General features: G+C 36.4%; 1 protein-coding gene across 5 annotated transcripts in view; it reads right to left on the bottom strand.

Annotated features, from left to right (window-relative positions):
• Window positions 1-20,701, bottom strand: part of CHD1 (chromodomain helicase DNA binding protein 1) — a 57,239-nt gene that overhangs the window by 25,349 nt on the left and 11,189 nt on the right. For all 5 annotated transcript variants that reach the window (XM_065661284.1, XM_065661283.1, XM_065661280.1 and 2 more), the window contains exons 3-12: window positions 9,475-9,676; window positions 8,395-8,499; window positions 7,016-7,083; window positions 5,822-5,971; window positions 5,281-5,561; window positions 3,492-3,717; window positions 2,496-2,596; window positions 2,060-2,238; window positions 888-1,015; window positions 188-404 (exon numbers count right to left, since the gene is read on the bottom strand). In XM_065661284.1, the coding sequence (XP_065517356.1) occupies window positions 188-404; window positions 888-1,015; window positions 2,060-2,238; window positions 2,496-2,596; window positions 3,492-3,717; window positions 5,281-5,561; window positions 5,822-5,971; window positions 7,016-7,083; window positions 8,395-8,499; window positions 9,475-9,676 (1,657 nt within the window). The remainder of the gene's footprint in view (window positions 1-187; window positions 405-887; window positions 1,016-2,059; window positions 2,239-2,495; window positions 2,597-3,491; window positions 3,718-5,280; window positions 5,562-5,821; window positions 5,972-7,015; window positions 7,084-8,394; window positions 8,500-9,474; window positions 9,677-20,701) is intronic.

Genomic DNA, 20,701 nt, shown 5'->3' with positions numbered 1-20,701 from the left:
CCATTAAGAAGGAAGGAAATCTTTCACACACATTTATATCAGATCAAATCTTAAGTTTTCAATTTGCATCTTAAACACACATTGTTTCAGTAAGTATTGGCTCAGTCCTAACCAAAATACTGAGATTAGCACAGGATAGGAATATGTTTATCTACCAGCCTTTCCACTGACAAAGAGAAATACTCACCATATTTCTGCTAGTTATATCTCCCAAGTAAACTACAGCATTCATCTGAGGAGCCCAAGTTTGAATCTCTCTTTGCCAAGATGTCAAGGTAGAAAGTGGCACGACCAGCAGGAAAGGCCCATACAATTGATGTTCATGAAACAGGTAGTTCAGAAAAGAAATTGTTTGTATTGTTTTACCCAGACCCATTTCATCCGCAAGAATACAGCTATTCCCTCTAAAAAAAATAAATAAATAAAATAAATAAAGTATTTTATATATATAAAATTGGGGGTAGGAGGGAAGTGGTATAGAGAAGGGAAGGAATTGGACAAGAAGAAATTATTACCTTTTCAGCATAAAACCCACTCATACAAGTTCAAGATTTTCCAACTATACATGTTGACGTTTATTTCCACTGTTTTCCCATAAAACCAATTTCCATTCCCCCTTAAAATTTTGATTATATTTAAAAAATTAATAAAAAATTTGCAAACACTCTTTATGAGTCTAATTTTAAAAGTATAATTCTAACGTTGACATGTCAGAACAGCTGCTTTGGGTTTTCTGGTACTACTGTTTTAGGTTGGTTTGAGCTTATTATATGAAACCCTTCACCTTCCAAGAAAAAAAACCAAAAAAAAAACCCAAAACAGAAACTCAATTTTTTACAAAAGCTTACAATTTACAAACAGAAAAACTCTTTTCAGGCTACACTTACTTGCACCATGAGTGAGCAAGCCAATTCAATCCATTTAACTGATAATCTCTCAACTCCAAACTTTCATGTCCCCCAATGTACGATGGCTGCTTCTTCAGTGCAACAAACCTTGGCCTCTGTTTTAGAACCTGTCAAAAGCAAACTGATCGTCAGTCCTACTATTGACTAAAGATGCCAAAATGTCTTCCTACAGGAAAAAAAATAGTAGTAGAGATCTACTGGGTTTAGTCTTCATCCATCGATAAAAACTAGGCCGTCTAAAAACACATTCTGCAAATAGAAATTAGTTAGATTGCTAATCTGAATTTCACAATGGGAATCGCATTAACTCACTCAAAATTTACTTTTAGAACAAACTACAACACTACCCAAGACCATCTTTGAATGCTAGTAAAAACACAGTGGACTTGTATCTACAAAAAACTACCTTAGTAATGGTATCTTCCATATACATTAGTAATACATTAGTATATATTATTGCTATTCTGAAAAACCTTCAAAAATATTTCATAATATGTATCTTATCTCTGGATTCATAGAAAGTTTTCACATAGTTGCTAATCACAATTGGTGTGGTGGTTTGAACCTGGCAGGCAGCTAAGCCACCACCCAGCTGCTTACTGACTCTCCACCCTAGTGGGACCGGTGAGATACCTGAAAGGGCAAAAGTAAGAAAACTTGTGGATCAAAATAAAGAGTTTACTGGGTGAAGGGGAAAAAACACCCAACCAACCAAACCAAAAACCCACAACCAAAAAAAAATCCACAAGTGACAGAAAGGGAGGCATGCATTAACGCACCAGCAGCCTGATGATCAACATGTCTCCAAAAATCAGCCACCTTTGAACCCCTGCTCAGCCCACCCAGTTTTATCATCACATTAAATGGCATGGGGTATCATTTTGGCCTGTTAGGTCAGCTGTACTGTCTGTGTTCCCTCCCAGTCCATTGCCCACCCCCAGACTACTCACAGTAAGGACACAGCAAGGAACAGAGAAGGCCTTGACACTGTGCAAGCTCTGCTCAGCAATAGCCAAAACACTGATTGTGTTATCAACACTGTTTAGGTCACATATCTAAAACATAGGTCATACAAGCTACTATGAAGATAACTGACTCCATCCCGGTAAGGCCCAGTACAAATGATTATAAAACCACCACAAATTACATACCTTACAATCCTTAAAGGGAGTCGTCTTGGATTGATTTCTGCTAAAGTACTCATCAATGCGTGCCTGAAACTTTTTGGCAATGAGAGCACCATCTTCCCAGCTACATTCTGAATAGGGCAGACCCTGCCATTTACAATAGTAGTCTGGATAACCAGCTGCCGATTTCTGATTTGAATGAGCTGCAGAAATGCACCAGAGCAACCTGATCAGTATTTTACTTCTTTATCTTATGAAAACACTAATTTTAGGTAATAAGACAACATAAGCTAGCTTCATAGTACAGACAGTATGACAACTTTTCACCTGAAGTTTCATTTTGGATTAAAAAGTGAGCAATACTCATATACCAAATTTCTTAATTACACGTGCAACATATAAGCAGTGAACATACAGAATATTCTCAACACTGTCTTCTGTTCACAAGTTTGTAACATACCAATTATTCTTTCCACTATCTGATATTGTTTATGTAGATCATCTGTAAGCTCTTGCTGGCAGTTGTAATATTCCACATCTTCTGGAGAAGCATTTTTCAGCCTGTAATGGGAATTAATTTGCAAAGCTTATTACACTGTACAGTTCTAAAACTAAGAAAATTTGGCAGCTCTAAAGCTCTGAATATAAGCATCATATGAATGTTGCTTATAATGATTGTCTGAAGGCAAAACTTAGAAATTCCAACTACAAAAACTGTTGCATCTGACCTAGGTCATCATTAACAACCGAGTATGCTTACTGAGAGACACAACTACTATAGCTACAGGTGTTACCAATCACACAGCTAATTCAGAACACCTATTCTCAATGATCAGTAGAGTACTTCACAGTATTTTAATGGAGAAAGTACTCTCCATTAAAATTTTAATTCTCCATTTTAATGGAGAATTAGAGTATTTTTACATAATTTTAATGTTCACCATGGCTCAACTCTGCATGAATCAATCTTTTGATTATGTTTCTAAAAATCCCACCAGTATTTTCTGACTAAACATATTAATAAAACTCAACACCAAAAAGGCAACATTAAAATGTATGGATTCCTTCATATTTTTGTTCTTAGGCTTGAACCTCAGGTTTGAACCAAGAAAACTCAATTCTTCAAAGCAATCTGAAACAGCTAATGTACCAAGTTCTGGAAGAACTCTGATCAAAGTATAATGACAAAATTAGTAAAAGGTATCATTTATTATTTTTAAATACTACCCACCTTGTTAAAACTGCATTTATAACATATATACACTAAAATCAGGTTCAGGGGAATCATCTTACAGTAATACGTTATGAAGGCTTCAACTTTTTAAAATTTTGTCTTTCTATTGCACAGACACTTGGAATTATTCCCTCAAAAAGAGGGAACAGGTCTCAGAAACATAATAAAACATCTACATTGTTACAAAAGAAGTATTGAGGAAGCCTATATAAAAATATTCACCATCGTTTTGTTTCCTGATCCTTTTTTTTATAGTTGTCCAGTTTCTTCATTCCTTTAACATTTTGTTGCTTCAGTGTTTCCTCAGTTTCCCAAGTGTTATGGATGTGTGACCAACCTTTCCATTTAATAAGATACTGTATTTCTCCTGGCTCTTTTGACTTTTCAAACCCAGCATTTGGGTCACCATCTGCCTCAATTGCATAGATGGTGGTTGCAGCACCTGTGGCTAAGAAAGAAACATCTTAAGACTTAAGTGTGCATTGTGATAACTTAACCAGTAAGAAACCTAGTGTAGAAAGCAGTTAGTGATACTTTTAGGTGAGTATATAGTTGACTAGTGTCTCCTGTTCTCATGCCATTACTCTTATTTGAAGAATTATGAGGCAGATATGTACACAGATGGACAAGTACTTGAAAGAGAATCAAAAGAGCAAACAAAACTTCTGCACTCAACCTATAGTATCTTTGCTTTACTCATCAGAATTTTTTTGCATTCTCAGTCTTTACAGTGATCACCAGGGAACACTCTACTAATGCTGCATGTCATCTTCTGTTGTATTAGGCTCATCTCTGAGCATGCAAAAGATATCTGACATCATACTTGGTCAGTCTTGAGACACCAATAACGTACTACTAGGGGATACTATAAACTTGTTTCTTTCTAAACTTGTCTACTTTGTCTGCCTTTGTTATCTTAAATGGGAAAACTTGTAATTAAGTACAGGCTATATCACAGCTGAAGATTATTAGCAGCAGCAAACAGGCTTATTTCTGTGAGGACAGACAGGTAAGGAAATGAGCCCAGAAAGACGTAGGGCCAAATAAAGCCACAGAGAGTGGCAACAACACAAGACAGCACAACCAGCAACATCATCAGGGCAGGAAGAATATAAGAAGCTGAGTTCCAAAGCCTCTGACCACAGCAATAACATTATGCACTGGAGCAGGATACACTACAATTCAGGACAGGATGGGAGAAGAAAACTGAGAGGAAGAAGAGTGCAAGTTCTGAGACAGGTCAGAGACTTCAGAGACGGAGTATAACTAATGGGGAAAGGCAACTCTGAAGTGCAAGGGCCCTAGGGTTTGGGTGCTGGGGTTTTTTTTTATTTGGTTTTATAACTAGAATCCTAATTTGCAGATTCAGAACACTTACACAGAGCTGCTAGACACTGCATCACATTACTACTGGAAATATGAAAGCTTACCAAAACTCACAAAATACTTTCAAGAGTTCATATATAAGTGTGCCTCTGAAATTATAGATGCATTTTGTAGGCATTCCACACATTGCACTGTATTAAGACAATTTGTACAGCAGTAACTGAAATCATAACCTCAGTGGTTTAACCTTGCCAACACCATCTTTCAAGATTCAGGTTATTAGTCATCCCTTGGACTTTCTCCACTCCACTGTATATTATTTATATTTACCAAGTATCACTAAACTGTAAAAACAGTGGCATAACAGTATGGTATGCATTTATGCTATATGGAGCTATATCCCACTTCATTTTTGTTTTCTACTTAAGTAGAAAATTCTACATTTTACTTTGCAACACTTAGAGGAACTTTAAAAAAGAACATCCTTATGAATATGAGACAAAACAAGATGACTTTTGGTAACTTTAAAATTATAGCTGTTTGTGAATCCTGCATACTACAGGATCTTAAGGACACCAACAACAAAAAAACCAAAACAAAAAAAACGCCACGCCCCCCAAAACCAAACAACAACAACAAAAAACGCACCCAAACAACAACAACAAAAAAAAAGTAAGAAAAATACCTCCTTTTCGTCCAAGGCGACTATCCATGAATTTTTCTATAGTTTCAAATTCATCTTCTTCAGTTTGTGGGACATCTTCTCCACAAACTTCCAGTAAATCATCAGAATCTGTCTTGGTTTCTTCAGCTTCTTTGTAACTTATGTTGACTGTTGCCTGGCGACGAGATCCTCTCTTATCATAATCATCATCATCATCATCCTCTTCCTCCTCCTCATCCTCTGATGAATCAAGTTGCCTCTTTTTTGGTCCTGCACTCTTCTTCCCATTTTTTGGCTTAATTCTGGAATATAATGACACAACAGGGACAACTATAAATCTTCTGTATCGCTCTCTGATTACATAGTTAATGAATGCTAAGTTACTCCACTTTCAGTTACAGCAGACAAGAAAAGGAATTCCCTAGAAAGCAGTATGTTAACAATGCTTTTAAAAACACTCTTTTTTAATAAGCATTAATGTCTTTATTTGAACATACAGCAGCAGTATATAATTAAACTTATTAGAAATAGTACCAAAGTATCCAAATGAATAACTTCTTACCTGCTTGGAGGTTTCCGGCTTTTGACCTTGTTTTTTGGCTCATAGTCAGATTCACTCTCTTCACAACTGCTTTTCTCCCTATCTTCCTCTGATTCAGAATCGGAACCAGTTCCTGATACTGACCCTGACCCTGACATTTGCCAGTCTTCACTGTACATATTGAAAGACAAAAAAGTAATTTTTTTTTTTTTACATCAGGGATTCATTCATACGGTATCCACTGTAATTTCAACACTTCACAGAAATAAAAACCTTTTAACAGTTATTTCAGCTGATAAGACAGAAAATTGTGATCACTGAATAAATTGTCATCAATGAATAACAGATAAGTAAAAATGCCCAATGGCTTCAAAGGGAGTTGGACTAAGTTTTCTATCACCAAGAGGTAGATTTAAAATCCAAAACAAAAAAAAATCTGGACCTCTAAATAAATTTCAGCATGAAGAAATGAGTTAACATGGTACTAAGAAACCAAAACACTTAACAAGTTTAACTGGAAAGATACATCTTTATCAGTACTACCATTTCTATATAGTAGCAACCCTCAATAATGAGGGAATTCATGAACTGGGAGAAGAGGAACGATAGAGCAGTTAAATTTCTACACATCATGCATAAAAAACACAGGTCAGCGCCTCTCAATGCCGCAACAACAATATATAATCCTTTTCACATCCTTTTTGATCTATCATTTAAAATGAGCTTATTTTTGGTTAAAATTCTTTGCTAGTCGATGAAGTTAATTACTATCAGAAGTACGATAACTTTTAAACATGTCTGAGGAAAAAAATAAGAAAACCAACAACCTAAAAAACAGGCAAAAAGAATTTGGCATTAACTAAGATTCTAGCTTAAATTTGTTGTGAGGCAACCTATTTAAGCAGTTTCACATTTCTACAAGAATTTTTAGAGAGGGCCTTCAGCTCAAAACCAAATTGCAACAATATTTTTAAAATAACAGCATTGATGAATGTTTCTGAACAACACTGCACTTGTTCGCTCAAAAATACCATATAGATGTACCTTTTAGAGTTTATTTTAAATATTCCAAAGGATTTATCAAAATTGGAAATGCAAGATCAAGAAGAATTAGAAAGGGAACTTAAGCATTTTAATTGTGGAAAAATTAAGAATTAATTTGGAGCATATATCACTATGACAAAAAAGAAAAAATTACTTATAAGAATGTCTTACTCTTTATGTTTTCTCTTCTTGGTTTCACTGGATGAGTCATCTGCAGAATCCTCACTACTTGATGAGTCCTGCAGGTGAAGCAAAAGTAACCACACCAATTTACCATTACAAAATGAATGAAGTATTTCTAACATAATTAAACAACAAATCAGTTCCCGTTTTCACATTGGAGGCATATTATTCAGGTTTTACCCTCTTCATTCCCCACAGTGTAGCTGTTAATGCAGAATGAGGTAAAGACTGCTACTGTTTCTGTGTTTATCCATATATGAATACATTGTGCCAGCACAGCTTTAGGGAAATCAAAAAAGAAACCCTGTTTTAAAAAATAATCATTGTTATTGTTATGTAATTGTTATGTCATACATAAAAAAAATCATAGTTTAAACTGCCCCAACTTAATCAAGATGATGGCTTTATCAAAATCCTAATAAAATCTACACTCTCTCTACCAGAGAGCTTTCTCACCTTCCATATTCTTTCACATTTAAACACCAGTTTAAGAACCAGGAATGTTTCTTCTTTCTCTATGCTCAAAGAAAAAACAAGAACCCTCTTAAAATCAAATTTTTCTAAAACCAGTCTCACTGGGATTCAGTTTAATTTAGATTAACTTTTATCCTGAAAAACATCTTTCAGAAAGAGAATACTGAATTACTGTTGTAACAATAGGTGATTAGGGTCTGTGTTTAAGTTTTAACGATAAGCTGCTAAATCAGAAAAAAAACCAGAAAACCAATCAAATTAAGAGTGACTACATTGCATAGCTTTTGTAATACAGGAGAAAAAGACTGCTTCGTAAGTAAATTCCACTTCATGATCAATAGTGTCCTTGACAGATGTTCCTCCTGCACAGAGTCAATGTTTCTTTAGTTTATGATTTAGGTTTTAAAATACCTAGAATACAGGAGTCATTCTTAAAATACAGCAATTTTTTTCTAGTAACTTACTACAAAATTGTCAAAACACAGGTTTTTTACTCCATAACCGCAGCATCTACCTTTAGACAGAATGAAATTGAAAAAAAAAAAAAATTCTATCATTTTTAACTGTTTTTACAAAACTCAGGAAGCCAAAAATACAAAATGGGTCTGCGTGCTTGAAAATTTTCACCATGTATTGCAGAGTACTGCATCTAAAAATACTTCATAATTAAGGCTTCTATAATTTTCGCACGATTAACTTGAAAACAAGTAACTAGAGATATTTATACTTTTCTTTATAAAATCATCAGTTGTTTGAATGTTACTTTTACAGGCTAAACCCAGACTTTTACACAGGTAAGAGAATATAATTTGGCTTTATTTAATTTTATTCTAACTTATGGGACAATGAGATTTTTTTTAATATATTTTAAAAATCTAAATTATGTTATTCACCTCTTCTGAACCACTGTCTGATGAGGCTGCCTTTTGTTGTTGCTGTTGCTTCTTGAGTACTGCTGACCTTTGCACCGCAAGTATGCTTGGACTAGACTTCCAAAACTGAACAGAAATGGAGATGCAAGAGTCTGTTAAATATTCTGAAAGCCTCCAGTTTCCACATTTTTACTTTTCCTGAGTAGCACTGCTATTAAGACCAATCTTAATTTCATCAATCAAAAAATTTCACTCCATGCACTAATAATAGGTTAAATTAGTAAGATTTCAGCAGAACAGACAGTTATATAGTAATTGCCAGGACAACTTCTACAGCAGTTTAACAGTACAGTTTAACAATAGTTGTGTAGAAAATAAAACATTTACGAAGTAAATTTTTAAACTGACCCAGATAAATCCTTTTAGGTCGCTTACCTGTTAAGTTTCTTTTTCACACAGTAATTCTAAAGTACATGAACAGAAATATAACAGAGAACCCTTAACATTCTTCAGTTCTTGTGTTAACTAATATATGATTACCCTTCATAAATATGGTCTACCAGCCAATAAAGTCCATATAAGAGAAGAACACAAGTAGTTTTGGCCCACCATATTTAAGACATTTCTAAACATCACTCTTTCATGCATTTAGCTAACTTATTGATAAAGAAAGCCAACTCTATGTGAGCTTGAAATTTTTATAAAAATCATTTACTGATACAAGGAAACTAAGCATTAGAGAAACAATGTAAAAAAACAGAATTTCAGAAATAACATGTATGCCTTTGTGTTCCAGAAGTTCCAGTAAACTATTGTGTGCTTCTGTGTGATGAAATTTAAGGTAACCGTTTAACTCAAAATACTTAAAAATAATTTTGAAAGTGTCATCCCAAGCACTTATCCATAAGAAACTTTGAGCAGTGTTTAAGGCAGTTAAGCACATGCATTCAGTAATTCAACCAAATTAAAATCTATTTAAAAACACTTTGTTATCTCTTTTAATTTTTTCTAAATAAAAACTGCCCTTGAAATCCGTTAGACAGATTTTTAAGGGTTGCCTTGCCCCCCCTTGAAAAGAGTTCATTTATGTGGTTTTTTTACCTCAGATCCGTCAACTTTTGGTGGTTTAGCTTGAATTTGTTTCTTCTCTCTAGATGTGTCAGACTCTGATTCTGACTCAGTGCCCGACTCTGAACCAGAGTCAGAGTCACTGCTACCTGACTGGCTGCTGCTTCCATCACTACTGCTTGAGCTTGAACCAGATCCAGAACCTGATGCTGACCCGGAATCGTCATCTGATCGGCTAGAATGAGAAGTTAGTAGGGTATTACATAGTTGCCAAGGCAACAGGATTAAAAGAAAAAAAGTCACCTTTGCTTCACTTATAAATCATTAAGTTAGACCAGACAAATGGGTAGCACACAAATAGACGCCATCAATTTAATAAATTGAGATTAATAAAACAAAGATGAGAATTCAGAGTGCAATCATACTCGTGAAGCCTAAAAAAAGGCAAGATAAAGCAAGAACATTCAAATTAATATGGAGGAGTCAAGCGCAAGAAAATAAAAGTAGTAGAAATGTTTCTTACTTTCCACCCCCATCCTCTCAAAAATCCTTGTTTAGCTCCATCAAACCCCATATAATATACCTACACACCTCTTGGCAGTTAAGTCTATTCCACAAAGATCTATTCAACTGAAATATAAGATTGTTTTCAGACTGTACAGATAAGATGTGATCCTTTAAAAAAAATATTTAGAAGCACATTATCTCTAAAACTCCCCCCAAACCCAAAACCACAAAACTATGCAGACTGTTTTCCTGTTAAATTAACGGTAACAAAATCCCCCATACAGACAACTCTGAATTTGTCACCGATAATAAAGACTTGTGCTTGGCATATACTTGAGTTGCCAGATTATTCTACTTATATACTCATTTTACACCTCATTTAACATACAAAGAAAGCACAATAATTAAAGACAAGTATTTATGACCATTCAAAAAACTTAGGAAACAACAAGTAGAGTTAAAGTAGTAGAGTTCTACAACAAGTAGCCAAATTAAAACTTTAATAAAATTACTCATGAGGTTAATACTACCATATTTCAAAGATATCATGACAAAAAACAATGGAATCACACCACAGAGCAAAATAATTGCAAGTTGACACCTGGACTGCAAACACTTACAAGACAAAATAAACATGAAGCAGAACTGAAAATGGTAAAACCAAAAGCTGGTATTAAAACCTAGCAAGTACAATTCACCTGGCTGACAGTAAGCTGGAGGTATTTCAGGGGTATGCGGAGGACAGATTGATCATCCTCTGCCCTAGAACATACTTAATTCATTTTAAAACCACAAACCAATGCAAAATCACTCCTTTTTCTGCTTTTGTTAACACCAACAACACTATACCAGTAAAGAAAATATATGAAGCTATTCACAAACAAACTTCTGCAGACTGCACCTCAATCAGCCATCTGCAACTGTCAGCTTTGAAAGAAACAGACAGACCATGGTGAAGCTTCCTGGTTCTGAAGCAGGACATACAGAGATACACCCTGCTGCTGGGTTTCTTTGCACGTGCAGAGAGGAAAACTGGGACACAAGGCTGCTCCCAAAATTCCTGTTTCTGTCATCAAAAGGTACTTCTGGCACAGTGTTCTAACACTAACCTCACCTGCCAAATAAAGCATGGCACCTGCTACAGAATATGGCTGGAGTTTAAGCTGTTTAGAAGAAATTAACAGCACTCCACCGTGATCTTCTGAAGAGATTTAAATTGTAATAGGGTTCTTGTACACAAATGTTATGTTACCTTTAATGCTGGGTAGATCAGACCATTATGAAACAACCACATTTTTCAGCACAGCAAAGCACCGTACATGAATGTCAGGGGGACTGTGGAAGTCAGCACTAACTATAAATGAAGAGAAATTGATGAAAATTCAGCATGGAGAAACATTGAGACACAAGTAAATACTAGCCAGACAAGTCCTAGTGACAAAAAGCCACCAAAATTGTGATCCTACATAATTCTGGAGGAAGGGAATCAAACACTTTCATGCAGGACAAGGCTTGCTCGAACAGCACAATAATAATGTGGATTACCAAACCTAAAAGGGACACAAAACACTAAGCCATAACAACGGTAATTAAGTTAGCTTTCCATATAGCAGTAAAACATTTCGTATGCATCAATATAGTGCTACTCATAGGTTCAATTCCACATAGAGCCAGAGGAAACCAAAACGTAGTACCTATTTTCTAAGGTAGTTGACACTGAAATAAACCACACTGGTCAAAAAACTTGCCAACATTATGAGAAACATGTAAACCAGCTACAGGAGAGAATGGTAGAGAGACCAAAGTGGGAGTAGGGAGCTGAAATTCCAGTTTACTTATGTAAATAAGCAAAAATCACATCAGTTAAAATTTCCCATTAACTGTGAATCTGAGTGGTTTGAAATCTTTATGAAGAGACCAGCTAGCTGCAGGTAAAGAGGAAGGGGAGAGAAAAAAACCCACGAAATTACAAGAAACAAGAAGAAAGAACAAATAATAATGTTCACAACTGATTTAGAGCTGCCCTAATGCTACCATATATGAAGGACAATGAAGGATCACTACTGTAGAGTAATAGCTAATTGGTACATAGAGAAAATAAAAGAAAAAACCCAAAATATAAAGGCCATTATATCGATAACGTCCTAATAAAATTTCTTATCCCACAGTGTTAAGTCAGCACAAGGAAATGAGAAAATACAAACCAAGTAGCCGCAAGTCATTTTAAAACTAAGGAATGACTTGCTAAAATAAAAAACAAACCTTAGGATGCTATGGCAGTGCTTAAAAAGAGTTTGAAAATAACTAGTAAAAAGCACTACAGCAGTTGAAGCACACAAGACTATGCTGTGCAGAGGTTACTTTAACAATCCAAAGTAATACAAATGTTTGAAACTACACTAGCGTTTCTGCAAACGTGCATCACACACTGCAAGAGGTCTTAATGCAACTACAGTGCATATTAAAAATAGGCAAGATTAATAGATGCATCTTCATTTGCACTGAACTGTGAAGAAGTTTCCTGCTCACTGGCCACAGGACAAGCAACTGATAAGCTCTGAGGACTACCAACCTGTCTTTATTTCATTGTGTCCTTCCATACAATGTTTCAGCCTGAGCTTCCCAGCTTCTGCAGGATGTTGACTTGGAGGCATAGCCTCCACAAAGACAGTGCTATCACCCCAAAATCTAAAGCTCTTGTTTGTAAAGAAGGTAGGAAATGGTGTAATACATGAGTAAGTTCTGCATAACCATATGCAATAAAGAAAACACTGCAGATTGTTGAGACTGTACCAAGCAACACTCCATGACATGCAATACCTGTAAATCCCCAAAAGCTACAATGTTCCGTACAAAGGACTTTCCTCTGGGAAATTTAAAATATATGAACCAAAAGTAACTGATGGGGAACCGAAACACAACATATAATAAAAGATACAGGTTAAACGCTCTGTTTTCAGCATGAAAAATTAGAGAGAATATTGTTATTTTTCTGTTTATCACTTAAGTCATTGCAGTCAAAGATCCAAAAGAGAACAAGTTTATGCCAATATCAAAGTATCAAAAACTTCTGGGTGCTTTGATTTTTCTATACTTAAAAAGTTTGTTTGGTCTAGCACTTCTAATGGTAAGTCTTCTCTCACAATGTGTAACAAAAATCATAATTTCAAACTACGATACTGGTATTTTTTATTTTTTTAAGAAAAACTTACTACTAGAAAATTCCAAGTGATTTTATGCTAACACAGGAACACAGGTGTCATCATGACAAGGATGAAGAACAAGGAACTTAGTTCAGCCATTTCCTCTATCAAAGCCACTGCCCCTGCTCTCACAGAAATGTTTTCTTAACCTGGGGGGAGGAGGAGAACTCACTCCCCAGCTAAACTATCTGGAAATGCCAACAGTTAAAAGAAAACTTGTCTGTTTCAACAATACAAAAAAAAAAAAAAAAACAAACCACCAAACCCCAAAAACCAACAAAACCAAAACCAACTCCCAAACCCTTTCCCCAAAAAAACCCAATCCAAACCTCTACTGCCTAACAGGACTAGTTACATATTCAAACAGAATTTGAATGGAAATTTTCAGCCTATGAGTTATTTCTTAATTATCCCTAAAGGTAAGTATCTACAAGGCAGACAGAAAGAGAGACCTGATGAATAGCTGGGTTTTTTCTTGGTTTTATTCATCTCTTATGGGAAACAATTTTAGACCAGCATCAGACTAGAATACAAATTTACCAGACTACCAGTGAAATTCTGATATAAAGGAGCACCTTATTTGTTTTGGGTTTTTTTTTAATAATACTTGTGAGAAAGCAGCAGCAATAAAGTAAAAACATAGACTGATCTAACTTTTTCTAGAAATCAAAAAAACTACCAAATATGGAAAGACTTGCTTGGGACAAACAAGGAAGAGTTATGTAAAAGGAAGAATAAAGAACTACCTTTCCTCTCACAGCAAATGCAAAAGTAAAATGTTTCTATGGCATTTTTAAGCAATGTGTCTTAAGCAGAGACCATAATGAAATAACAGGGTACAGAAAACAAAGCCTTACTGAAAAACTAGCAGTAGTTTTCAGTTTCAACTTCTGTTCAGCATTGATACTAGCCATTTGCTACACCATATCAATCCAGCATAGGGACCAACCTTTCCTAGCCCTTTGCCTCTGCACATGTAATATCACTAAGTCATTATCTGTACTTGGATTTATTTTTGTTTCACATGTAGCGCTGACTTAGACAAAATATAACAATGAGTCATTGCTTTGCATTATCACATTAGCAGGACCCAGTCACTCTGCCTCACAACTTAAACTGAGAAATGTATCTCTGAAAGCCAGCCTCCCTCATAAGAAACACAATCCCTACTTCTTTTAACTGCGAGGACTGCCAGGATTTAGCTACAGCCTTTACCATTATCTAAGGAGGCAGTCTTCTAGTTGCAGTATTTGCTCCAGGATGTTCATGAAGGAGAAATAGCTCCCTCCTCTGACAGCTGAAGCTAACTATAATATTATGGCCACAAGCTAAAAATAAAGCTCATACTTGTACTCCTATACAAGCTCTTTGTAAGCCACACTGCAAAGTAAGAAACAATGACAATCTAGAATCATAGAATCAACTAGATTGGAAAAGACTTTTAAGATCATCAAGTCCAACCACTCCCCCAGCACTACCAAGTCCACCACTAAACCATGTCACTAAGGGCCTCCTCTACATGGTTTCTGAATGCTTCCAAGGATGGTGACTTCCAGGATGGTGACTCCCAGGGTGCCCTGGGCAGCCTGTTCCAATGCCTGTCTATCATTTCAGTGAAGAAATTTTTCCTAATCTCCAGTCTAAGCTTCCCCTGACGCAGCTTGAGGCCATCACTTCTAGTCCTACCACTTGCTGCTTGGGAGAAGAGACCAGCCACCTCCATCCTCCTTTCAGGTGGTTGTAGAGAGCAATAAGGTCCCCCCCGGGCCTTCTCTTCTCCAAACTAAAACCCCCAGTTCCCTCAGCCGTTCCCCATCACACTTGTGCTCCAGGCCCTTCACCAGCTCTGTTGCCCTTCTCTGAACCCGCTCCAGCACATCAATGTCTCTTTTGTAGTGAGGGACCCAGAACTGAACACAGGATTTGAGGTGCAGCCTCACCAGTGCCCAGTACAGGGGGATCATCACTGCCCTGGCCCTGCTGGTCACACTGGTGCTGATACAGGCCAGGATGCTGTTGCCCTTCTTGGCTGCCCGGGCACAAGCTGCTCATGTTCAGCTGTCACTCAGAACCCCCAGGGCCTTTTCTGATAAGCAGCTTTCCAGCCGCTCTTTCCCAAGCCTGGAGCATTGCATGGGGTTACTGTGGCCCAAATGCAACACCCACCACTTTGCCTCATTGCACCTCATACCATTTGCCACAGCCCATCAATTCAGCCTGTCCAGATCCATCTGCAGAGCTTTCCTATCCTCCAGGAGATCAACACTCCCAGCCAACTTGGTGCCATCTGCACATTTACTGAAGGTGCACTTGATTGCCTCATCCAGATCATCAATGAAGATATTAAAACAACACTGGCCCTAAAACCAAATCCTGAGGGACACCGCTAATAATTTTTCTCTTCTTTTCTTTTTTCTTTTTTTTTTTTAATGTTAAAATACTCATTTAATTGTAAGGTGACATTTATTTATACTGCTACAGAACCTTGCAATGCTGCAGTTTATTTGTGCTGTAATAAAAAATTGCGGGTTTTGTTTTTCCAAAATGAAAAAGCTTGTGCCATTCTGAAACACCAGTACAACTGGAATGCTCAATGTAATTACATCTGACAAGAAGCTGCAACAAAAAAAAAAAAATCAGAATTACCAAAACTATTTGAAATATGTATCTACATCCACTATTGTTAATAATTAACCTTGCCCTAAATGTTAATTATATGCCTTGAGATACTAGTATGAAGCCACCACAATCAGTAAGACATCTGAGAACCATCCAGAACACAAAGACGAACCTGGTTTTCTCACCAGTGTTTCAAGTCAGGCGATGCTCAGTCCTGTACTTTCGATAAATTTAATGATAAATATTTAGAACCCTCTTCTGAGGTTCTTTTACCTAGGAGTGAGAAACAAAAATTCCAATACAGGGTGAACAGAGACTAGATCGAGACCTGCCCTGAGAAGGACTAGCAGGTGTTGGTCAACGAAAAGCTCGCCATGACCAAGTTATGTGCACTTGCAGCCCAGAACCCAACCATGTCCTGGGCTTCATCACCAGCAGCGTGAGCAGCCAGTCAATGGAGAGGATTCTCCCTCTCTTCTCTGCTTTCATGAGACACACCTGGAATAGTCTGTCCAGCCACACGAGGGCCACAAAGATACCCTGAGGGCTGGAGCACCTCTCCTGTGAAGACACACTGAGAAAGTTGAGGTTGTTCAGCCTGGAAAAAATAAAGCTCAGGGGACATCTAAGAGCAGTGCTCTGGTCCCTAACCGGAGGCTACAAGACGTCTGGAGTGGGACTTATTGCAAGGGCATGTAGTGACAGGTCAAGAGGGAATGGCTTTAAGCTGAAAGAGGGTAGATTTATATTAGATTCCTTGTATCTAATATATACTTATAGCGATATATATCTTATATATATAAATCTTCTATATATATATATATCTTATATCTAATATATAAGAACTAAGGAGTTCTTAACTGTGAGGGTGGTGAGATACTGAAAAAGGTTGCCCAGAGAAATCTGTGGCTGCCCCATCACTGGCAGTGTTTGAGGCCAGGTCTGACGGAGCTTGAAGCAACCCGGTCTAATGGAAGGCGTCTCTACCTGTGGTAGGAGATTTGGAACTAGGTGATCTTTAAGGTCCCTTCCAACTGACATCATTCTGTGATTCTATGGTTCTACACTTACAAAGTTGGAAGCAGAAGTTTCTAATCTGTTTAAAAAAAAAAAAAAAACCTTCTAAAAAGTTTTGGTGGGTTTTTAACTCATTTATAAGAAACGTAAAACTGCAATCCCTTCTGATTAACTTGCAAGAAGTGATTGACACCAGAACAGATGGAAATTTACTAGCCAAATTTTAAGAAAAACCTTTGCATAATTAGCTGATGGGATTGAAAAAAATAGTATGATTTAGTAAGTGCAGTCATTAATGCTCTTCTGTTTGGATCCATTTATCTTTGTGAGGTAGTTTTTTTAGCTATGCCAGCCATTAAAAACCAAGTGCTAAAATAAACTGAACTGAGAACCTTCAAATCCCTGTATCACAAAGTGTCAAACCAAGATTTTAATAAATAAAAATATTCATATTTTTTTTAATGATCACAAAAAAGTGGAGTTTTGCCACTGGCAAAGTAAAATATTTTCAAATATTAGTTTATCTCATCCTTTTAAAATTTTTGATTCTTGTCTATGCTTTATAATGTAGGCATTAGTAGAGTAGTAATTATAATTTATAAATTATAAACTGACTATATGTACTAACAATTTAAAAATTAACTACATATACATCGGAGGTGTGTGCTCAAGTATTTTTTATTGATAGGAGTGGGTGAACAAAAAATCTGGAGACCACTGCACTAAGGGATAAAAACCCCCCAATGTAATGGAGAGAAGCCTTCCTTTCTCTCAAACCTACACATATTAAGCAAGCCTTGTCTGTTAAAAATGAACATAAATCTGTAATCCTCATGGGATTTACTACGACCCTCTTCCACATGAGCAGTAATTCAGATTAAATCCTACTATGCTAGATGCTAACCCTAAAAGTAAAAACAGAATTATCTGCAAAAAGGTACACACATTTACATACACACACATTCAAAAATAAAATTCACATCTGTGATCTCCCTCAGTAAAGGGGGAACTCAGGAACAAACAAGTGAAGTTTCCCTTTAATTGCTCCTACCTTTTCTCTGAGCTTCAGTAGTTTTCACACAAGTCAAACAATGGTACAAGCAGTAGTATGAGGTACCACACTTTGAAAACACTCTCAGTTCTCACTAATACATTCACCTGCTGATGAAGGTTCTCCAAGAATAATGATTTTCTTTTTTGATGTTGTTACTGCTGCCCTCTAAAATCCCATCCCTACGGTGTCATTCATAGAGGGTAGATGTTCAGCTTTTTAGAACAGCTGTTTTCATAAACATTCTCAAGGCCAATGAGTAAATGGAACAAACAAGGAGTGAACAGTCAGTATTTTTCATGACTGCTGCCCTAAAACCAAAGTATGAAACAGTGAAATCAATACAGAATGTAGAAAAAAAAACCCAACAAACAAAACCAACCCTAAATATATTTCGTATTAAGGATTTTTTTGTAGTTTTCAATTTTACTAGACACACATTCCATACTGCAAGTCATTTTCCAAGTACTTAAACTGCTATGTGGTTTATGTAATGCCTTTTCCCCTTTCTCACAGCATGACGTTGCTGACATTACTAAGAAAAAGGTCAACAGCATGCAGAATTCCCATTACACTGCAGTGTCTACCAGAATCAGAGGAAATCTAAAAAGCTTATTTGCAGAGTTTTTAGAACATAACTGTTTATGTTGCTTTAGCTCCCAGGAAAAACCATACAGAATACGTAAGTTTCACACAGATTTCTAGTGGTTCAAGTAACATTTTCTTGATCTGCTGAAATGGATACCCTAACAAGACATCTACAACAAGCAAAAAAGAAAAAAAACTCAACCATAATCAGCTTGAGAGAGGTCTACAAGCTTTTTCAGAATGTAAAGATCAGTATTCTCTTAACAACTTGTATCAGAAGAATTCCAGAAATGGTTTTATCTTGCTTGAAGTGGAAAAGGAAATACATATACTCTTCTTAGATTGTATTTTCTATAATCAATGGAAGCTATCATTGCAAACCAAATTATAAGTGACAGCATTTCACACTGTACTAAAATTTTACTTTAAAAATAGTTAGTGTACCAAAGACAAAACTCACCGTCCGATAACACAACAGTTTACTTACATTAAAAAAAGAGAACATGCAGTTCTGTAATAAAGATGTTAAAAAATAAATTTGAAGAGGTAATAGCTGAGAGATAGTTCTAACGCTATGGTCACTTGCTTTTCCACCTTTGCTTATGGGGTTCTCTAATTTTCCCTGCATTTTTTTCAGGCATAGTCTATAAGCAGTTCTTCTCCAGCTAAAGAGCTTTAAGTGTTATCTTATGTCGACCAGCAAGGGCTCATCATTTCAGTACCTTTTCTTGCAATGAATAAGACACATTAGTGCAAAGTAGCACCACTAACCTCCACAAAATTAATCACCTGAACTGGCACTACTAATTACCAAGATTCTGGTATCACATCTCTAGGGGTAGGATGCAAGGAACATTAAATATTTTCTCAAACAAGGATTAGAATACTGTCACAACTACCTGTCACCTACTGTCTAATGCTGTTATATAAATATCTCTGGAAGACAACAGAGAATTCTGGTCCCCTGCTCTTCAGAGTTCCCCTTAAAGTAAAGGAGAGGCAAAGTGTTACTTCTTGCCACTTTCTCCTCCCGTACAGGCCAGGGTCATTGCCTTTGCTTCAGATGCTTTTGCCTTTTGCTAAACTGTTTCCAGTAAAAGTGGACACCATACCCACTATGCTATGGACACCTGAGGAAGAGTAAAAGCAATGGTTTTGAGTACAACTTGACTAGCCTTTTATCTCTGCATCTGTATCCTCTTTACTCCTTCTTCCCCAAAAAGCCTTATTAAAAATAGCAAGGAAAATATCTACTATTCTCAGGTAGCTAGCATAAATCATGACCTTCCTACCCTTTCCAAACACAGTCAAAATAGACTCTCTCCAAGACAATCCAGAGCTGGAGCTCTTCTTCATTCAACTCTTCTGGTAAAAAAGTCACACATATCTTAAATATATTCAGAAAAACCATCAGCATGTAAGACTTCATTCTCAGTTAACTATTCATCTGTGTTTTTCAAATCTACCCTGTTCCACCATGCCACATTACATCTTCGCTTGCTGTGCTCTTGTAGTGCTGACCTCTTCTAACCAACTCTTTTTGTGGCCTAATTTTTTTCCTACCTTCTTCACTGACAAATGGGCCATCAAGAAACCAAATGTCAACAGAAATTATAAACACTATCAAGACTAGAATAGGATGCATAAGTGGAAGCAACAGGGCAAACCAGTTAAGGTACAGAATAGAGGTGTTATTAATATAATGTAGACAAAAATACAATATTTGGTAACATTAACTGCTGAAGACCATTTGAGCTCTTTTAAGCACTCAATTACAGAAAACGGTATGCCTGTTTTTCTAAGTCCTGTTTCTACGAATGGGTAGCATAAGCCTCTAACTCATCTGGCTCCCAGTGAAATATATAATTTACAATTAGAAAGAAAAAACAACAACAAAAAATAACCACCTCAAACCTTAAACAAGTAACAACCAAAAAATCCCAACAAGAACCCCAACACCAATCACAAAAAAACAACACCCACAAAAACCAGTAACATGAAAATGGCGTTACATGTTTAGAGATATTCCTTACACTAAGGAATGTTTAATTTAGGCTTAAGAAACCTTACATTACATTCAGTATAGTTAAAAAAAACCAACACCAAACCAACAACCAACCAACCAACGAAAACCAACAAACAAACAAAAAAAAAAAACCAACACGAAACAACTACAAACCAACCAACAAAACCTCAAAAAAACCCCATGAAAACCAAAAGAAAACCAAAAAACACCTTCTAGGACACACAGTCAAGAAACCACTCTCAACCCCAG

Source organism: Lathamus discolor, chromosome Z (assembly GCF_037157495.1).
Source record: "Lathamus discolor isolate bLatDis1 chromosome Z, bLatDis1.hap1, whole genome shotgun sequence".
Classification (NCBI taxonomy): Eukaryota; Metazoa; Chordata; class Aves; order Psittaciformes; family Psittacidae; genus Lathamus; species Lathamus discolor.
The sequence above is the reverse complement of the archived record's forward strand: the minus strand, read 5'-3'. Positions and strand labels throughout refer to the sequence as shown.